Source organism: Octopus sinensis, linkage group LG1 (assembly GCF_006345805.1).
Source record: "Octopus sinensis linkage group LG1, ASM634580v1, whole genome shotgun sequence".
NCBI lineage: Eukaryota > Metazoa > Mollusca > Cephalopoda > Octopoda > Octopodidae > Octopus > Octopus sinensis.
In genome coordinates, this window is record NC_042997.1 from 205,913,609 (window position 1) to 205,935,604 (window position 21,996).

At 36.9% G+C, this 21,996-nt stretch overlaps 1 protein-coding gene across 1 annotated transcript in view; it reads left to right on the top strand.

The window, feature by feature from the left end:
- Positions 1-21,996, top strand: part of LOC115232391 — a 51,634-nt gene that overhangs the window by 10,540 nt on the left and 19,098 nt on the right. Inside the window, exons 2-3 of the mRNA XM_029802251.2 lie at positions 212-246; positions 17,281-17,454. Coding sequence (XP_029658111.1) covers positions 234-246; positions 17,281-17,454 — 187 coding nt within the window. The 5' untranslated portion in view covers positions 212-233. The remainder of the gene's footprint in view (positions 1-211; positions 247-17,280; positions 17,455-21,996) is intronic.

The following is a 21,996-nucleotide window of genomic DNA, read 5'->3' on the forward strand; positions in this document are numbered from 1 at the left end:
CGTGAACCACTTGAAGAATTGGATGCAGGTGGATATTGGAGGTGTTAGGATGTTGTTTCAAATAACTAGGGGAAGGATTTTCATCTCTCCCTTAACTGTGAGAAAGAGAAATAATATGAGAGAGAGGGAGTGAAAAACAACTTTGAGTACAAATGATGTATTCAATGCCTTAACGATGTTTTTTCCTAATTATTTTCTTTTCATTTTGCAGAGTAAAAATACCTGTTGAAATCATGGCAGAGAAAGGTATTTATTTATTTTTTACTCTTTACTCTTTTACTCTTTTACTTGTTTCAGTCATTTGACTGCAGCCATGCTGGAGCAGCGCCTTTAGTCAAGCAAATCGACCCCAGGACTTAGTCTTTGTAAGCCTAGTAGTTATTCTATCAGTCTCTTTGCTGAACTGCTAAGTTACGGGGATGTAAACACACCAACATCGGTTGTCAAGCGATGTTGGGGGGGGGGGACAAACACAGACATACATACATCATATTTTTCTAAAATTTTCTCTTTGAGACATAAATTTTCAAAAATACTACTTGTGAAAATTTACAGAAATAAAACAATAAAACCTTTACCCATCATCAGCATCATTACCATTGTCAGCACATTCATTATCATCAGCTTCATCATTATAAAATTATCAACATCATCATCATCACTATGATAATCACCATCATCATCACCATCTTCATCTTCATCATCATCATCATCATCATCATGAGCATCATCATAATAAACATCATGGTCATGATGTCCATTATGATGATGCATAGACAGCAACTAGCCTGAAAGTATGTCCTTCACAGTCTTTCACGTCCAAAACCAGTGACTTACCTTCCGGATCCAGGAAGATCATCTGTATTGCAAGATCCAGATTTTTCTGAACCATCACGGTAACTCCACCTCTCGCTCCCAGATGACTTCCCAAGATGCATACACCTGCTTAATACAAAGAAATTTCAAATTCCAAAATATCAACTTAAATTGAAAATAACTGAATTTGTGATGAATCCTAGAAATGCTGACTGCCATGGGTGAATGATATATTTTGAGAGACAAACTTTGAGGTACCAAATGAGGTGATATTTTTGCAGAAAATAAAACAAACCTGAATATAGAATTGCTGTGAAAACAGCTTAGCAGATGAGGTAAATACCCTTGAAAGACACACAGAAAGAAGAATGGCCTCACAAGCCACTACAGAGAATCAAAGTGTGTACCTTTTTAATTTCAGTTAAGCTGTACCCTTAAGCAAACCCTGACATCATCTACCATCTTCTATAATGCTAAATATCTTAAAATTACAGAAATATTTTAATTCGTTAAAAATAATCACCTTTTGTTTTTGTCATTTGTTTTATTGCTAATATTTATTGACAATATTTTCACTGTAACATTCCTATCATAGAGCACTTTCATTCTAACACAACTTTTGTATAATTCCCTTTTAAAATAATTCACATATTTTGATTTAAAGTCAATTTGGGGGGTTACTTAACATATTTTTGGTCATTTAAAGCCACACCACTGTTTTGTGGCTAATATCTTTTAATGAGTTCCTCACAAAAAATTCATCTCATTGAGCACATTCTTTGAAAGTCAATTTCTTTAAAAATAATTCAAATATTTTGATTCAAAATCAATTTTTCACTTGACTTTCTCATTTTCACCTCAAATATTTTGACCTAACTTTTTTTCTAATGAACGATGATGATGATGATGATGAAATTTCAATTATTTATATCCAAATGTAGATTTGGATGGACCATTATTACGAAAAAAAAACTGAATGGAATTTGGTTTGGAACTGACTTAGCGATGGAGGCTAGAAGTTCTTATGAGTGATTCAAATTTGACCTTAAGAATATATTAACCACTATTATAGATTAATCACATGTGTATCTGTCTATCTATCGATCTATCTATATAGATACAAATACATCATCATCATCATTGTTGAATGTTCATTTTCTATGCTGTCATGGATTGGACGGTTTGACTGGGGATTGGCAAGCCAGGAGGCCATACCAGGTTCCAATCTCACCTGGCAAGGTTTCTACAGCTTTTTACATGCTTTTTACTTGTCACTGGCATAGGGAGCCAGTCAGGTGGCACTGACATTGATCCACACTTGAATGGTGCTTATTACGTGTCACTGGCACTGGGAACCAGTCAGGCAGCACTGACATCAACCCACGGTTGAATGGTGCTTGAATGATGAGCTTACTCTCTGCAACTCCCATCGCCTCTGCCTTCCATCCGATGTTTTGTGTCAACCCATGGGCTTGAATGATGAGCTTGCTCTCTGCAACTCCCATCACCTCTGCCTTCTATTCAGTGTTTTTAAATCTGTCTAAACTGATAATCTGTTTCTTACCATGCATATCCAAAGTTATAGTTTTATCTTTAATTGACAAAACTTTAAAAGGTCCAGTGTATTTATAATTCAGTGAATGATGACTAGCATCATAACATATAAATACATGAGTCCAAGAATTGATATCAGAAGGGAGGAAACTTTTAATATTTTGTAATTTACTTGTAAAAGAAGGAACATCAGAATTTGCAAAAGTACCTAATGGTGCTTTAATGTGATGATTCACTTTTGCTTCTTGGCACTGCATACACGATTGAACCCAAGAACGAATATCCTTATTCATGCTGGGCCAAACAAATTGACTCGATATTAATTTTAATGAAGCTCCAATACCAGGATAAGATAAATTATGTAAGGTAGAAAAAACAACTTTTCTATGTCTTTCAGGCACAAATGGTCTAGAAATACCAGTAGAAATATCACACCTAACCCTAACCTTAACCCTCACCCTAACCCCACATATATAAAAAAATAAAAATTTTACGGAAAGTGACGATCTTCTTCAAATGTAAACAAATACACGTACCACTGGAAGCTGTTCTTGAACTTGTTGCAAGCAACAGCAGTAATTGTATTCACCTCAAAAGACATCATTAATTGGTTGAAATTGCCGAAATACAAGAAATTAAACAAGAAATAGCTTACAAAATACAGAATTTTCTCAAGAAAGCCAAGAGAAAAAGATGTTTTATGCGACACATTCTACCAGCATACGAAGTTTAAAAGTGTTTAGTTACAAAGAAATTATTTTTAAAATCTGCCGGTCAAAGTGAAAAGATCCATTTTCAACACCCTTCATATACTGTATATCCACAGTATACTGTGAAATATAATCAAGGTGTCTAATTTATTTGGGAGAATATTTTTCAGAAGAATTTTTTAGTGCATGTGTCAATGGTTTATGGTCAGTAAATAATGTAAATGACCTACCTTCAAGAAGATGTCTGAAGTATTTAGTTAACAAGTAAGCTGCCAATAATTCTCAGCCGAAAACACTGTGTTTCGTTTCTGGTGCCTTGAATTTCTTTGAAAAGAATGATAATGGTGGCCAAGAACCACAATGAAACTGTTGTAAAACTCCACCGATTCCAACATCAACTACTAATGATAATTTTGCTTCAGGAACCGGATGACTCAAAAGTGTTTCTTCACAAAGTTTTCCTTTTATGCAATGAAAGGCCTGTAATTCTTCACCTTTTAAAGCTATAGCTTCATTTTTCTTTTTCCTATTCTTTAATAATTCAGTTAGAGGAAATAGAATTTCTGTGCAATTGTGGAATGAAACGTCTCTAAAAATTAATGAGTCCTAAAAATTCTCAATGCTTTTTGTAAAGAATTTGGTATTGGAAATTTGTTATTAGCTTCAACTTCGTCTGGCAGTGGGTGAATTCCAGCTTTATCAATGAGATGACCTAAAAAAGATACAGTGCGTTCACTGAAAACACACTTTGATGGATTTATCACTATACCATATTTAGTCAGTCTTTCAAAAATATGTTTTAAGTGATTTTCATGAACTTCTTCTGGCGGACTAGCAATGAGAATATCGTCTATATTAGCAAATACAAAAGGTAAATCTTTTGTTACTTTGTCAATGAATCTCTGAATCCTCAATCCAAAAGGCATACAAAATAATTCATACAAGTGAAACGGAGTTGTAATTGTAGTTTTTGGTATATCATTCTCTTCAACAAGAATTTGATTGTATGCTCTAACTAAATCTATTTTCAAAATGTTATTACAACCACTCAATGAAGCTGCAAAATCATGGATATGTGGAATAGAATAGTTATCTTGTAGTGTTTTTGCATTAAGCTGTCTAAAATCTCTGCATGGATGCCAGTCTGTGAGATTTTTTTTTACCAAAACTAAAAGTGTAGACCAAGTACTGCTAGAAGGCTGAATTATTCTGAGGTCTAACATGTGACAAAATGTGGCCTTAGCAATCTTTAATTTCTCTTGATATAGTCTACAAGGTTTGGAAAAACTTGGTGGTCCATGGGTCACAATGTGATGACTGACTGAATGAACACATTTGGTGTTTAGAGCTAATGGTTTTGTAAATTCAGGGTAATTCTTCAAAATCCTGTAATAATGATTTTTGGAGTATGCCATAAAATATAACAGACTAATTGTCGCATTCCCGCATCTCATGCCTTGAATGTTCCTCAATTTATAATGGTGATTATTCTCCAGGGTAGAATTTGGAATCCATGTCAGTTGGTCACCAATTTATAACAGCATGGGTATTGAGAAAAATGATGAGTGGCAATTTATAACAGTGGGAAATAACCTATAACCGTTAGATAATTTAATCTGTTTATAATATGTTCGACTTCAAAATATAATAAATATAAATATTTATTTAGCAGGAATCTGTGGTGATAAATCTGTCACTTATAACTTAATTATAAGTATTTTATCACCATACATAAATTCTAGCTTAGACTATCTAAACACTGTGGTGAGTTATACACACCAGGTCGCTGAATGTACATGTTGAATATAAGAAAGCTCACTCTTTTTCACCGCTATAATAACAGTTTCAATAGTTGCAGAAATAAATTTCATCAACAGGTTGAAGAAAATGAAGAAAAAGAAATTATTTACTAAATCAATTAATTTACATACATTTAATATTTACAATATATTTTTATAAGAGAAGTCAAAAGAAAACTGTTGTAGAGAGTTTATGACATGAAGATTGAATTATCTAATTCTTTCATTACTAAACTAGAAAGACTTTTAAACAACAATTCAAAATAGTTGAATTAGACAAGACTTGGCATGACAATGACCAATATCTCAAGAAAGTGTCATGGAATCAAGTAGAAGACCAATAAATACTGATATATTTCCCCAAAATCAAGGTTTTTATAACTGCTAATATCTGAATTCTAAGAATTGTATTTCATGAAAGATTTCTCTTTGGCAAAAGTTAGAATTCAAATATGGGTAGTAATTTTAACCAATGGGAAACTAATAATTATAGCTATTTAGTCAACATGATCATGACGTCATATCACCACTGATAAAGGTTTATTAAGACTTGCTGCACCAAAAACAAAAGAAACTACTAACCCCGCAAAATACCAACCCATACCATGCCTCACCACCATATATAAACTGTTAACATCTATGATAGTGAATAGAGTATATGAATTCTTGGAAGTTACTCCCAGTGGCACAACAAAAGGGATGTAAAAGGAGTTCATATGGATGTAAGGACCAATTAATGATTGATAAAATGGTCATTGAAAATTGCAAATCCAAATGCAGAAACCTTAGCACCACTTGGATAGATTGCAAGAAGGCTTGTGACAGTGTCCCCCATGCATGAATCATCAAGGCCCTGGAAGTTTACAAGACAGCTCCAACAATTGTGAACTTTTTAAAATAATCATGAATTTGTGGAGAACCAGCTTCATTTTAAACCAAATACAAGGATATACCACCTCACCAGACATCAATATCACCTGTGGTATCTTTCACCATTACTCTTCTGCCTCGCTCTGTTCCCTTTATCCACACAAGTGAATAATGCTAAGAGAGGATGTAAGATGTTTGACCAGAAAATTAATCAGCAGCTCTATATGGATGATCTAAAACTGCCAAAAACAACAAAGAATTAGAAGAGCTCCTGAATATTGTCAAGGAATTCAGCTCTGATATAGGCATGGAATTCGGACTTGATAAATGTGCCAAGGCTACTTTCAAGGCAGGGAAGTTCATAAGGGCAGAAAACATAGAACTTGATATTACCAGTGCTATTTGAAACCTAGACCAAACTGAAGTATACAAATATCTGGGAACCAATGAAGGTGATGGTATCCAGCACTCTAAAATAAAAGAGAAAATCTGCAAGGAATACTACCAAAGGGTAAGAATGGTCCTAAACTCAGAATTAAATGCTGCTAAAGGAATTAATGCAATCAATTCTTTGGCCCTACCAGTAACCACATATAGCTTTGATATCATTAAGTGGAATCTCACTGACATACAGAATATGGATGGAAAGACCAGTAAAATCATTACAAGGTACCGAATGCACCATCCAAAATCAGATGTAGACAGGATTTATCTCCCAAGAAAAATAGGCAGAAGAGGCCTGATACAGCTTGAGCTATCCTTCAAATCAGCAATAATAGGCCTTGAAATGAACCTTAATACAACAAGTGATGTGCTCTCATGAACTTCACTGAAGCATGAAGATTCCAAGCAAGCTTCGGTCATGAATCTTAGTCAAGAATAAAAAAAAAGTCTCTTGACCTACAAGCTAACAATAAGAATGACCAAAGACACCCAACTACTGACAGACCTACCATTGCTTCTCCTGATTTAGAAATTAACAATCAGAAAGAGCAAAGAGATCCAAATGGTGACAAACCTATCACTGATGCAAAAGACATCAAACAAAAAGCAAAGAAGGCTTGCATGAATAACATGGAAGACAACTGGAAGGGTAAACTCCTGCCTGGAAAATACCCTCACCGCCTGTCCAAGCCAGATATTGATCAAAATCTAACACGCCAATGGCTGCAAGGGACAGGTCTGAAAGGGGGAAACAGAAGGTTTTGCTATTGCAGAGCAAGATCAGAGCTTATCTACCAAGCAAATGTCCTTAAAGATGGATTTGGAGGAAATTCACAGAGACAATTGATCATGCTGTTTCTGGCTGCTCAGTCCTCGGTGAAAAGGAGAACCCAATAAAACATGACAAACTAGGTCAGTACATGCACCGGATTGCTTCTAAAATACCTACAAAATTAAATCCCATGATAAGTTGTACAAGCACCATCCAGAGGATGTAGTAAATGGCAAAGGCATCACCATTCTCTGGAACTTCCCAATACAAACAGACAGAAAAATTGACTCCAATCAACCAGACACTGTGATCAAGGACAACAACAGAGGAACTTGTCTGTCTTAATAGATATGTCTGTCCCACAAGATCAAAATGTCTCAAGAAAGGAATGCGAAAAGCTTTCTCACTGTAAAGATCTGCAAATTGAAATCACAAAAATGTGGAAGCTTAGCTCTACGATAATACCAGTAGTATTTGGTGCCTTGGGAATGATAAAGAAGGGAGCTGAGAATTATATAAAGTAACTCCTTTGTAACTCCAATCTCTGTGAACTATAAAAGATTACTTTCATGGGTACAGCCCATACACTACAGAAAGCACTCTCCATCTAAAATGCACAGCAAAACAAAATTGCCCTTGCTACTCTTGGTCTCTGGAGGATGCCCGGTACCAAGGCAGCTGAAATAAAGTATTCATGAAAAGAAACTATAAATAATAATAATAATAATAATAATAATAATAATAATAATAATACAAAGAAGAAGAAGATGACTACAACGACCAGCTATTGACAGCAGTTGGACATGTTCTTCACTGCTCTGACCAGTCAGCAGCCAGAGGCACAGAAACACTAATACAAAGCAGCAAGACAACTGAAAAATAACCCTGAAAAAGGGGCTGATTGCTCCCTAGCTCAGATACCAGGAAACACCAAAATGGTAGAAATTCAAAAGATAGTGCTCATGGGAACTGCCCATACCCTACATAAAATACTGTCTAAGTAATCTCAAATTTTAAAACAAATTCATAATTTTCTTATGTTTTCTTAAACATTCTCTAGAACAATACTATGTGCAAAACCAAATATATGATACCCTAGGTATAACACCAACATGAACTTCTAACTTGTTGTCTCTTGAGGTCTCTGTGTGAGACTTGGAGCCAACTTGTACAAATACAAAGCAAAAGTCAAACATAGAATAATAATAATAATAATAATAATAATAATAATAATAATAATAACAATAATGGAAGAGTGTCAGCTATTGACAGCACCTGGATGTGTTCTTCCCTGCTCTGACCATTCAGCAGCTGAAGACACAGAAACAACCCAGCAGGACAACTGAAAAAATAACTCTCAAAGACTGGAATATCTACAATTTCCTGCAAGTATTTTAAATTTCTCTCAAAATAAGAAGCTTACATACCTACAGTTTTCGAACACACAAACGATCAGCTTTAAAAACTTTAACATCTACAACTTCTGTGAATACCCATCCTTTCCTTTCTCCCTGAGTATTCGAAAATGTAAACATCCTCTTTATTCTAAGAACACTACAGTTTTCTCTGTTCAGACATACAAACAATCGTCTCTAGTAAATTTTAAAACCTACAATTTTCTTTGAAAATTTTACCCTCCTTTTCTTTCCTTTCTTTTCTCCCTGAGTATTCAAAAATGTAAACATACTCTATAGCTTTCTATGGTTAGATGTATAAACAATCATCTTTAGAAAATTCATAACTTTAATATCTACAATTTTCTGTGAGAATTTTACCTCTCTTTTCCTCACTGCTTGAATCTGTAAACATACTTTTTATTGCAACAATAGAAATGCACGATAAAAATTATGGAGGAAGCACCTGCCAATATATACAAACGACACAATTGTGAAAACTGCAAATCAAAAAGAGAAGAAAAATTTTTTTGAATTAACAAAAAAGTTCAGAAATTCAAATATTCAATGATGTGAACGTCGGTATATCTCTCTATATATATGAAGCTGAAGTTGTCTGTGTGTGGCAGGTTTGGTAGCCTTCAACTAACACTATCTCCTCCGAGACCCTGCAGCACAAGTTGACCAAAATTGAGAGTATGGTAGAAGAAGGCTTGCTCTTCCTTCAGTAGAAGAAAAAAATTCAAATCGGACCATGTTAACACCAAAAATTATTTACATAAAAAAGGTGCTTTTTTTCTATGAAAATCCCTATTTTATACGATTTTTTGACTGCTGTGTCGCCATTTTTCAGTGTATTTCAACCAGAAAAATGTTCACTTAAAGAGAATAACAAGCTACATAATGCAAAATTTTAATTTTCAAAAATTCCAATTCTAAAGGGTTGAAACAAACCCGAGCAACGTCGGGCGATACTGCTAGTATATATATAATTTTTTCCCTATCAGTAATTAAAATAATAACAAGGTGAACTGATTCCTTTCAAGTTCAAGGTCAGCACTCTCCATTGCAAGTAGTAGTAAACACATTTGACCTCTACTGACCCCAAGGGTGTGAAGCTTCTTTTGTCTCCTGATCATACAGGAATGTGAAAGCCCATTGTTGACCGTCTTACCATCTGCTGATCCTATTTACAGATCTGTAGAATTTGGTCTGTCTTCCTCAACCTTTACATATTTATGATTATCTCAAGTACAAGACAAAAGTCGAAACCAAACAACATTTAATAATACCACACTGTAGTAGGAGCAAAGATGGTAGTTTTAAATAAATAACAGTTATACTGTCACCATGGCTACAAAGGTTAACCACAACCATACAGATCAAGGCAGTATTGGTGGTAACTAACGATGAGCAAAGCTGTAAAAGCAAGGTTAAAGTAACTAATGGCATTAATGACATTAGTGGCAGAGACAACAACCGGCTCTACATCTGCCACAATACAGCACTCAATACTAATAATTTTAGTGTAGCACTGATATGTCTCACAAAACACAAAGGAAAACTAAAACAATACACCAAATCGCTTGTCCTATGGTCAATCTAGAAGCACTTCCCCCCAGGAGAGAGCCAGCCTGGGGTCGAAAAGTCATCCACTGGCACAAACTCTTCTCTGAATATAAACCTGGATGGTCACTTGAATGGGAACTGCCCCAACTCAAGCCCTCCAAGTCCACCACCACAGACAGAATGGACCCAAGAAGAGTATACAGAAGTAATGTATGCCTCGTATTATGCATTAGGCTGATCATCTGAAATGAAACACACCACATGCTCTTATCAAATATGGAGAACACGAAATCAAGACAACAGACTATATTTGGAGGAAAACAAGTTAGCAAATGTTAGGAGGGATATCTTCAGAAATAAAAGACTCACAGATAGTGAAATAACCACAATCAAGTGAGCAGCAGAAAAAAGACTTAAATATAAGACAACAAGGAAATGAAGAACCAGACGAAGAGAGCAACTCTACACGAGTCTCCATTAGAAGACTGCCATCTGACCAGAATACGCAAACGTCTGGAGAAATAAATTGTAATGAACCTGAGAAAGATAACAAGGTAAGTGGTAAAGAAACAGTGTTTGAAGACTGCACCTTTACTGAAGAACATAGAGAGTCTATGATAGAACTGAAGCAGAAAATCTTGAATAACCTTGCAGTTGCAAGGCACAACAATATGCATGATAGAGAACCCCTTCATAAATTCTCAAATGTAATCCAAAATAGAAAACAAATTAAAATTGGAAACTATGTAACAAAGGAAATTATACAAGAACTAAAACCAGATCTCACTGAATTAAATGAAATGATTTATGCAGCTGCTAAGACAATTGAAACCAGTCGTATGCCTCTGAAAAAATATGTTGTCATAGGTATGACTCCTTAATGTATCACCTAATTGACTATATGGAAGACTAGACTACACTGCCAAGTATTTTAAGCATCTCTGCAGTGATTCCTGATGGGCCAGGGGCTTTCCCAGCCTTCATACCCTTAATTGCTTTATCTACCAAGGTTTTTTTTTAATTCAGATAGCTAATCCCTCTGTTGGGTCGACATTTGGCAGACTCTCTTTCTCCCATTCATTCTCTTCATTTAGCAACCTTACAGAGTGGTGTCTCCAAGTCTCCTTCCTTGCAACCTCATTAAATGCAAATGAGCCATCATCGATGCAGACACATTTCTCTCCTGTGACATCATGATTCTCTCTCACACACTGTCTTGCAACACGAAATACTTCAAGTCTTTGGTCTTCATGACACAGGACATTGGCAAATTTCTTCTTATCAGCTTCTCCTCTGGCTAAATAAACCTGTCTCCTGGCTTCCCTTCTGGCAATCTGATAGAATTCCCTGCTGCCACTGTTCTTCCAGTCCTCCTATGCCTGTTTCTTTTCATTAATGGCCCTGTCAACTACATTGTTCCAACACCATGTTACCTTGGGTTGAGAGGGGACTTTGCACCATCCACAGATCTGGTCAGTAGCCCTCAGCAGGTTGTCCCATAGAAACTTGCAGTTGTCTTCCACATCATGCGATGCTATATGCTCCCCTATTTTGTCAAAAGTTTCAAGTAATATGTCTCTAAATCTCTGTCCATTTGCAGGATCATTAAGCTTCCAGACCCTGCTTTTCTATACTGGTCATCTTCTGGGCATCCATTTAACCCTGATCCTAAAGTCAATAACTACTAACCTATGTTGTGCTGGTGTATTCTTCACCTAGGATGGTTTTGGCATTTATAAGTTGCCATCTTTCCTGTTTCTTGGCAAGGATGTAGTCAATCTGATTAGTGCGTCCACCAAACCAGTGGGTGAATTTGTGACTGGCAGGTTTTCTGAAATTAGTATTACAGACCATAAGATCATTTGCATCACAGAACTCCAGTATCCTTGTTCCCTCCTCATTGCAGGAACCAAATCCATGTACACCATGGAAGCCCTTGCACGTTGTCCAACATGCCCATTGAAGTTGCCAGCCACAAAGAGAAGGTCCCTTTCATTCATCAACGAGATAGTCTGCAAGAGGGTGTCATGAAATCGGTCATTCTGTTCATCAGGTAGCCCTGGCTGAGGGGCATAAGCTGAGATAATCTGATAAGATATATATCTGACAAACAGCTTCAAGGAGAAAACTTTGATCTCCAATCCTCCAAAGGAGCAATTGCTGCTTTTCTGAGGAAAGTACAGCTCTAGGAAATAAATATTGTATGCTGTGTATTATTAGAATTTCCCTGTTTGGAATCAATTAACAGTAATCTGCACGATGATGACCTTGTTTACTGAACATTTGAAAAGCTTGCATAATGATATCAAGGTCAGTTTAATGACCTGCTGCAGTTAAATATACCACGTTGGGTGACATTTCATGTTGCTGGTGTAGATATCTGTTTGCAGGAGAATCTCATTGAATTGCAGAACGATGAAATATTTCAAGCAAGATTTAAAGATGGAGAACGTAATGTATGGTAAAAAAAATGACACTGCTACAAAGTATCCATTATTCTGGTGGGGGAGTGCAGTTGTACTTTACTGCTTTTCCTTTATCTTACCTTGTTGAATCTGGTTTCAGCCATGTCGCTAATTTACTGTGAACAGCTCATAATTGAATCGACATTGTAGAAAAAGGTGATCTTCAATTATCATTGACAACACAAGAGCAGAACAATTTAAAACTAGCAAAGCAGCACCAACCACCAGACTTGCATTAAAGAAATTAACACTAAAGTACTACCTTATATTAAAAAGCAGCATTCGAGCATGGTCGATGCCAGTGCTGCTTGTCCAGCCCCCATGCTTGTGGCCTGTAAAAAGCACCCACTGCACTCTCAGAGTGGTTGGCATCAGGAAGGGCATCCAGCTGGAGAAACTCTGCCTGGCAAGATTGGAGCCTGGTGCAGTCATCTGGCTCGCCAGTCCTCAGTCAAACCGTCCAACCCATGACAGCATGGAAAGCGGACATTAAATGATGATGATGATATACTTGTATATTTATGACTAATTTTACTTGTGATCATTCATTTTGAATAGAATTTAGTTGTTAAGAAATTGGTTATATACAGTACACAAAATATCTTAACAATTTTTATATAATTCCTAATAATCTATGCTATAATTGAGAAAGCTGCTTATTAATTAGGTATGTAATAATTACTAAAAGTACTAAAAGACACAAATGAAATTTTAATGTTGAAGAAAAACTGGTAGTTCTTAAATACAGAGGTCCCTTAATGTTACTCTTTAAATACAGGTGTTACTTACAAAACATGTATGCTGTGTGGACATGTAATGACACCGTAGCCCTAACCCTAACCCTAAAAACTAACCCTCCCCTTCATATCATTACATAGATGCATTGGGACCTCTGTATTTAAGTGGGACTTCAGGATTTAAGTAGTGCTCTGAAACTAACAGTTTTTGTGTGCTCTTGAATAGCTTACAACATCTTCTACACTGCAATTGTTTGTGTTTCAGCAAATGATCTCAGGTCAAGTCATTTGCTGTGCAAGCAAATCTCCATAATTTTTTAAAATTACTATGGATAAATGCCAGCAATGACCTTCTCAGGCTCTCCAATATTTTAAATTCTAAACAGAAACAATCAGGGGCAGGGAGTGGGGTTGCCAAAAATTCATAATTTCTCAGATTTTCTCTTTTATGGCATATAAATGTATTTATGGGGGAAAAATATCGAAAAGCATCAATACACATGAGAGGGATAAAGAAACGAGGAGGGTTGTCTTTGGATGTGCTAGAAACAACAGCCAAATTGCCCTTAAATCACTGACTTTTCCCTTTTTTTCCTTTATTTTGTTACTGAAAATACTCTTCCAATGGTTTTGAAGTGGCAAAAAAACATTGGCCAAAACAGTCTGGTGTGGGATGATGAGGGAGGGGGTGTAAAAAAAAAAGAATTTCCAAAACATTTTCATACAAAGATACCCCTCCCCCAACCCCATCATTTCGAAGGCTGTGGCTTAAAAAAATGGGGAAAATCCCTGAAAAAATTTCCCCCACAAATTTCTTTATAATCATAATCTATGCCGTTCGAAAGGGATTTGTATGAATTTTCATTAAAAGATACATATCTCTGTGAACATTATGAGGGAAAAAAGTCAGATTGTATGAATTTTCTGAAACTCCTCTTTCCACCCCCTCGGAAAAATTGTTTCCCATAAATCCCTGAAGCCACAACATCTAAGCGGTATTTGTAGAAAATTTTGTTAAAACGTATCCATTTTTCTGAATGTCATGAGGCAACAAAGTTGGGGGCATATACATCTGTAATAATGCTTTTTTATATTTATTCAATTTTTTCATTTCATATTCATTTCATTCATTGTTTGCAATGTTTTCTCTCTCATTCTCTCTGACACACACACTGCAAGGCTTACAGAAGGGCTGCTGAATTGAAATCTCTATGTTGCTTTGAGGGGAAGGGAAGGTAAAACTTGATAAACTGCTTCTCCTTCTGTTGTTGGACTACTGTGATGTTTGTTTAAAAAGGAGAGATTATGACTGTGATAAAATAATGAAAGCAATATGTGCTAAGCAAGTGAGCACTATTATACAAAGAAATAATTAGACGTAAAATATAATCACCATCATCATCATCATCGTTTAACATCCGCTTTCCATGCTAGCATGGGTTGGACGGTTCAACTGGGGTCTGGGAAGCCCGAAGGCTACACCAGGCCAGTCAGATCTGGCAGTGTTTCTACAGCTGGATGCCCTTCCTAACACCAACCACTCCGTGAGTGTAGTGGGTGCTTTTTATGTGCCACCGACACAGGTGCCAGACAAGGCTGGCGAATAGCCACACTCGGATGGTGCTTTTTACGTGCCACCGACACGGAGGCCAGGCGAGGCTGGCATGGCCATGATCGGATGGTGTTTGTTACGTGCCACCAGCACATAGGCCAGTCGATGCGGTGCTGGCTACGGCCACGTTCAGATAATTATCAGAATTGGGAATCAAATGTGAACATATTATCAAGGGGCGAGCAGAAAACCACGCGGAGGGTGGTCTTTCTGCTAATATTTAATCATAAAAATACAATAGGAGTTTTTAAACATCAAATGGGTATGGTGGTGGTGGTGGTGGGTCCACAGAAGTGAAATAGGAATCAAAGTGCAGCCATGGTAGTAGGCCAGAAATTGGTCAATATCCATGAAGGACAGGCCATCAGGGTCAAACCCAGCAACCTCACAGTGGATACTTTGCGAGATGAATGTTTTTCTTTGTATTTGATCACCCTACAGGACAAAAACCGGGCAAAAGGTGGAGGGTTTCAGTTTGAATCAATGACCATCCAGACAGTATTTCATTATTATTATTATTATTATTATTATTATTATTATTATTATTATTATTGCTGCTGAAGACAGCCTTGTTATTGTCATATCGTTGTACACTGTGCTACTGGTCCATGATAGTAGCCGTAATGATAATGTGTACCTGCCGAGACCAGAGAAGATAGAGAGGTCCCCTTTATTGGGTTAGGTCTACGACAACGGGAAGTAGGTCTCTTTTGCCTTAGAGATGGTTGCTTTTGGTTGAAACACCACAGTCCTCTTTATGAGTGAAATGCCAAATAAAAATTATCATCACAACACTGAATCCCCAAGGAAAAGCCTTTTGCGACCTGCTGTACATCCAGGTGGGCTTGGTCGTTTATTCGAATACTTCTGCAAAGTAGAGAAGAAGATGATCTCAGAATGACAAAAGGGCCATAATGGAATGTTATGGCAGAAGTGAGTCTACCAAACTAGGATACAGGATATGGAGGCATGAAATATGGATAGAGAAACATATGTTCCCTCTCTCTGAATATTGTTCTGTGAAATCCTTTGTAAATTAAAGTCTCCGTCTAACTTATGCTAACATGAAAAAGTGGGGGGATGGATGGAAGCTGCAGTCTGGGATCAAGAAAAAAAAAGACCAAGATTAGAGTCATGGCATCTGGAATGTCATCTGGCATTCACTGGCAATCAAGTATTGTGGTCATGGAAGTTCTATGTTAGCAATATATAGAAATCTATTGGCAGGAAAGAGCAATGACATTCTCAGGAAAACATTAGGCGTTGACCAGTATGAAGCATCTGGTCTGCTTTGGAGGACATTCAGGCCAGGAATTAGCACAGGTAGTTTCCAGAAATTCTTGGTCTGGCTATCGAGGAGCAGCGCTGGCATAAACTCTATGGATGGGACTGGCTGAGATGCCCTCGTACAGTGTCCAAGCATTTCTGATCTGCAGAGTCATGTTGAACAGCTGTTGGCACATGTAGGAAGGATCTGGCTATGAGTTGAGTCTGTTTTGAGGATTACCCCATCACTGACCTTTAAGAAAGCAGGTCAGATGATGTTTCTCTCCCGAGAGAAAGGGCTTGTGTGGTGGACGAGGCCGAAAAAAATTAAGGAAAGACACCTTCCACTTAAGTTAAACCCAGATCCCTTTTTTTTTTAAAGTTCCATTTGGAAAAGAAATTGAGGGTGGAGAGGGAAGGTGGCTGACTGGTAAGAATGATTAGGGTGAATGAAGCTCCTTTAGGCATGCACCTGGTGAGTGGAGGGCAGCAGTGGGGTGAGGACTCGTGCCCTTCATGGTCAGGGTGATCCTGGATCTGTGGGGTTCATTGACTGGTGCTTTCTTTCCCTTCATCCGTTATATGACCCCCCCCCACAGATTGCAAAATGTCTGAGTAATGCCCCTCACTGACGCCCCTGTGGCAAATAAAAGAAATCATCATCATCATCATAATTATTGCATTCTATATTAATCAGCAGGGATTTTGCCTTGATGTTTGATGGCAACAGGTCACCTCAAATCCGAAGAATCTTTCTCTATCTACATAATGGTCTACTAGTTATAAAGCTTTTCATTGAGTACTGCCTCCTCCAAGTAATGCCTTTTGGTGATAACTCACACACACACACACACACACACACACACACACACAAATCCTATGATGTCCACAGTTTCTGTCTTCTAAATATCAGTCACAAGGCTCTGGTCATCTTCAGGCTGTGGTAGAAGATACTTGCTCAAGGTGCTGTTGGACAGTGGGATTGAACTAAAACCAATTAATTGTACAGGGAACCTCATAATCCTCTCGGCTATCAAGCAAAGAAAGGGGCCTCTAAGTGATGACTTGATCTGCTAGAAAAGGCAGTTAAATCTTCTTCATGTACCACCTAACATCTTAAAGAAGGAAGGACACTTGGGGGTATTTATGGTCGGAATGTCTCTGACCTGGTTAGACACTTCAACGCCAATACAACCATGCCTTCCACTCTTAAATAATTACTTTATATTCTCAATTATATTTTGAAATTTCTTCTGCTATTTTGATTTTCAGATGCAGAAAATCTAGTCTGGCAAGAAGATGCAATGATTGTGTCAAATGGCCCCAAAGACATGTCTGAAGAAATGTTAATTGCTTTTTTGGAAGAGAACGGGAAATTAGAAATTCTACATGTCTTCCCTGGAAGAAAACCTGGAACTTTTCTTGTGTATTGCGAAAATGAAATTGGTAAGTTTCTTCAAGTTTGATTTGTTCTGAAAAAGATTTCTTGAATTTTGTTTTGTTAATAGGATTGGTATATCTTTTGTGTTTTAAACGTTTTAGTCTAATGACTCAGGCCATGCTGGGGCACCACCTTGAAGATCTTTTTGCGTCAAAAGAATCGACCCCAGTGCTTCTCACTTTTGTAAGCGTGGTAACATTTAATCACCCCATTTTGCTGATCTGCTAAGTTACAGGAACATAAACATACTGAGACCAGTCATCAAATAGTGGCGGATAACAAACAGTCACACACACACACATACTGGGCTTCTTTCAGTTTCCATCTACCAAATTCACTCACAACGCCTCGGCCGAACTGAGGCTACAGTAGAAGATTCTCACCCAAGGTGCCACACAGTGGGACTGAACCCAGAATCCTGTGGTTGGGAAGCAAACTTGTTAGCACACAGCCTTGTCTGCACCTGTTTATATCTTTTATTTCTTCCCAGATTTTGCCTTTTGGTTTCTCACATTTATCAGGAAAGGAAGAAATTTGTCAGGAATGATGGTTATCAGGCAGGAAATCAGAAATATTAGAGATGATGTTTTATCAGTGAAACTGATTCCAGTATTTGACCATTCCTTCAGTTTCTAAACATTGGAAAGAGGGAAAGTAAATGGAATATTTTACCATCTTTGTTTGATTGATAGAGGGAACTTGTTACAAATGTAATTTCTATCTAAAACGAAAAGAAAACTGAGTCTTTACCATGTAAATGCATATTACAGAATAATAAAACAAATATATAGTTCAATTCTAAAACAAAATCTATGTTGTGTGTCTTGGGAGGGTCATTGTGCCAATGATAAACACATGCACAGGTCTGCCTGTCTTTTACTTTTAATTATAGTTTCAATATAAAACGAATATGTTGAGTAATGATACTCTCATAATATTGAACACATCAAACTAAAATTTTCAAATCAATAAAATTCTACAAAGGACTTTCCACACAGGATTATATATTCGGTTGATGTAATTTTTTCTTTTATTCATGAAAGTAGTTTCGCTCTACAAATGGATCATCGCCCACTACTCTCAATATATGGTTCTAAAAAAGGAATATCAACACACTCAGTGAATAGATAACAGCAGTGGGGCATTTCATAATTGAAGTATGACTACAAAATGGAATATTTACCATGAAAAAACTAGGGAATGTGGATGGTTTGTCTAGAAGGACACTGAAACACTGTGAGCCATTTAACAGCAGAAGAAGAAATAAAAAATGTATTGTGGGATTGTTAAGTGAATTACTGGTGACACTAGAAGACATAAAATGAAATGTGGAAATTCATAACAGAAATGAAAATAATACTGTAGACAGGAGAGTAAATAGGAACAAGATTGGTGTGAAACAAAAGCAAGATGTAAACCTATACTCAATTTGTGATGGTGTATAAATTGTATGCCCAGAGAGTAGTAATACGGGAAGCATTGCAAAAGAAAATGTTGAGGGAATTCCATGTTGGACATCCTGGTATTTCAAGGATGAAAACTTTAATGTATAGCTACGTGTACTGGCCAAAAATGGATAGAGTGTTATGGCGAGAATCATGACACCCCCTGTGAGAATGGACTGGTCAAACTCATATAAGTAGCAGCGTGTTTGACTGAGAGCAAGAGATGAGAAATTGCAGGAAGTTGAAAGGTGTCGTTCGTGAGTTCATGGAGTTGCAGGAAATTGTTGAGAAGTTGTTATAGTTCGTTGAGAGTTGTTTTGGATTGGTTACAGTTGTTGGCAGAGTATTTGGGAATACATCATGTGGAGACAGTTGATGTCAACTGCACTACGTGTATCACACTGTTATCAGTGCATGACACCAAGGTGTCATGTACAGAAACCATGCTACAAAATAGAGAAATTGAAAATTTAGTGTAAGGTTGCAGAGGATGTGCCCTAGCAGCAAAATTACCGACAATAAAAAGTGAACCTTGGCCAAAAGTAGATGTCCCCTGGTCAAGATTACACATTGATTTCGTTGGTCCCTGAAACGGTTCACACTACTTAGTGGTAGTAAATAGTTTCTGTAAATGGTCCGAAATTTGTAAGTGTAAAAACCCAACCTCCTCAACTACAACAAACTTTCTACATGAGCTGTTTGCGAGATTTGGCATTCCAGACACAACAGTGTCTGACAATGGAATGCAATTCATGTCTTGAATTTAAAAGTTTTGTAAAATGTTCCCCGTAGAACATGTAACTACTGTGCCATACCATCCCAGATTTAATAGATAAGCAGAATTTGATACATTCAAAAGAGGCCTAAGGAAGTTGAATAAGGAAGTCAAGGATGAGATAGTTTTACAACAATTCTTAAGAGTATACCATGTGACATCAGATCCAAACACACCAGCAGGTATGTCAGCAGTGGAGCTGATGTTTGTGAGGAAAATCAAATCAGTCTTTGACAAATTACTATCTGGCAAGAAATGGAAAATTGCAATGGAAAATACAGCAAAACATTTAACAAAATTGGTGAAGATGTATTTGTTAGGGCATATAAGATCAGAAAACAAAGTTGGGAAGATGGCTTGATTACCAAACGCATTGGAACAATGCTATACTTGCTCTAAAAGGAAGGAAAATGGTATACAAGAGACATGTGAATCAACTAAAAAAAAAGATTCGTTGAGAATGAACCCAAGAGAATGGAAGAACCAATAGAATGGTTCTATGATACTTTTCAAGTACCAATGCCACTACAAACAATTGAACCAAGATGCACAAGTATAAGGAAAAGAAAATATAGGGAGTTCCTGAAAGTGAATGCCAAATGCAAAAGAATTATAAATATGTAACTGTATGAAAAAAACTCAAAAAAGGTAGGTAGAGTGATGTAAAAATGATTGTTAATAAAAAGAAATAAAATTACATTCCCTAAGAAAGAAAAAGAAAACTTAAAAGGGGAGATGTTATGAGGACAATGGCAATAATGGAACACCCTTCCCACGTGATGAGTGGTATGTGCTAATCATTACAAATACTGTGACATCAAGCAGTTGGAATAGTCAGTCATAGATAGGCCTGTCTTTACTTGTCCAACTAACTATACAACTGTACCGGAGTGGATGTTATAACAGTCTAACATTGGTTTACAACATTTATTCAGATTGTTTTGAATTAATAATGTATTATCTCATAGCTTTGAGATTTTGATGAGCTAAATGTTAATTTTCAGAATGATGTTGTAGGGTTGGTGTGAGAGGCCAGATATGGTTTGCTTAAATGTTCAAGGATTAAACATTTCTTAATATTTTCTGGATTCTTTATATTATCAATAAGTTCATAGAAAAAAAAAAGCGAGAGCAGCAAGTATATTTAACACACTGCTTCTTGCTTTGATAACTTTCAATAAATATCGGGATTGAAGAAAGTGGCCAGATGGTCGAATTGTTAGCATGATGGACAAAATGCTTAGCTGCATTTCATCTGTCTTCATGCTCTGTGTTCAAATTCTGCTGAGAATAACTTTGCCTTTCGTCCTTTCATGGTTCAAGAAATAAGTACCAGTTGAATACTGGGGTCAATGCAATCAACTAACCCTTCCCTCCAAATTGCTGGCCTTGTGTCACAATTTGAAATCAAGAGACATTTAGGGATGTGCTGTGCTTGAGAGGATCCGTCAAGCCAAGTGCACCTGAGCTGGTGGCACCTAAAGAGCATCCTTTGAATGTTGGGCCTCACGGAGGCAAAGTGGCTGAGTCGTTTTCGAGTGTTAGGCCTCATAGAGGCAATGACCAAGGCTTTTGGTATTATGTCATGTTTGGGAAGATACATAAAGGCATGTTAAGGGACCCATTACACTCTCGGAGTGGTTGGCGTTAGGAAGGGTATTCAGCCATAGACAACCATACCAAATCAGACTGGAGTGAGTCTGATGCAGCCTTCCAGCATGCCAGCCCAGTCAAACCGTCCAACCCATGCCAGCATGGACAACAGAACTTAAATATCCAATGATGATATATCTTTAGAAATGGTTGGGTAGTTATATGTATTTTTAGTGAAATAGTTTTTTTTTTTTGTTTTTTTTGTCTAAATAACTTCATCTCTAACTTGTCTCTGATATTGTCATGTCTTTAACCAAAGTACAATATTCTAGAATACAAGAATGAGCCCAGACGAGAAATGTTGAAATTCCCATCTCTACCTTAAAATACACACTTTTAAGGATCTGAAGACCTTTACACAGTTGCTCAGGCTGATAGAAATAGCAGGAAAGTATCCCTCCCATTACACCCTGCCTTCTTCAAAACAGAAGCTACCGTTCTAGATATTGGAATGGTCATGGCTGGATTGTCTTTCATCATAAATCTGCTCAATCAAATTTTGTTTCTTATGTTTTACACTTTATTTATCCCTAAATAGAAATACCTTTTACATTTAAGGATGAGTAAACATTTACTAAAGGACACATCATCATCATCACCATCATAATGATCAGCATCACTGTTTTAACGTCTGCTTTTCCATGCTTGCATGGGTTGGACAAAATTTTAACGTC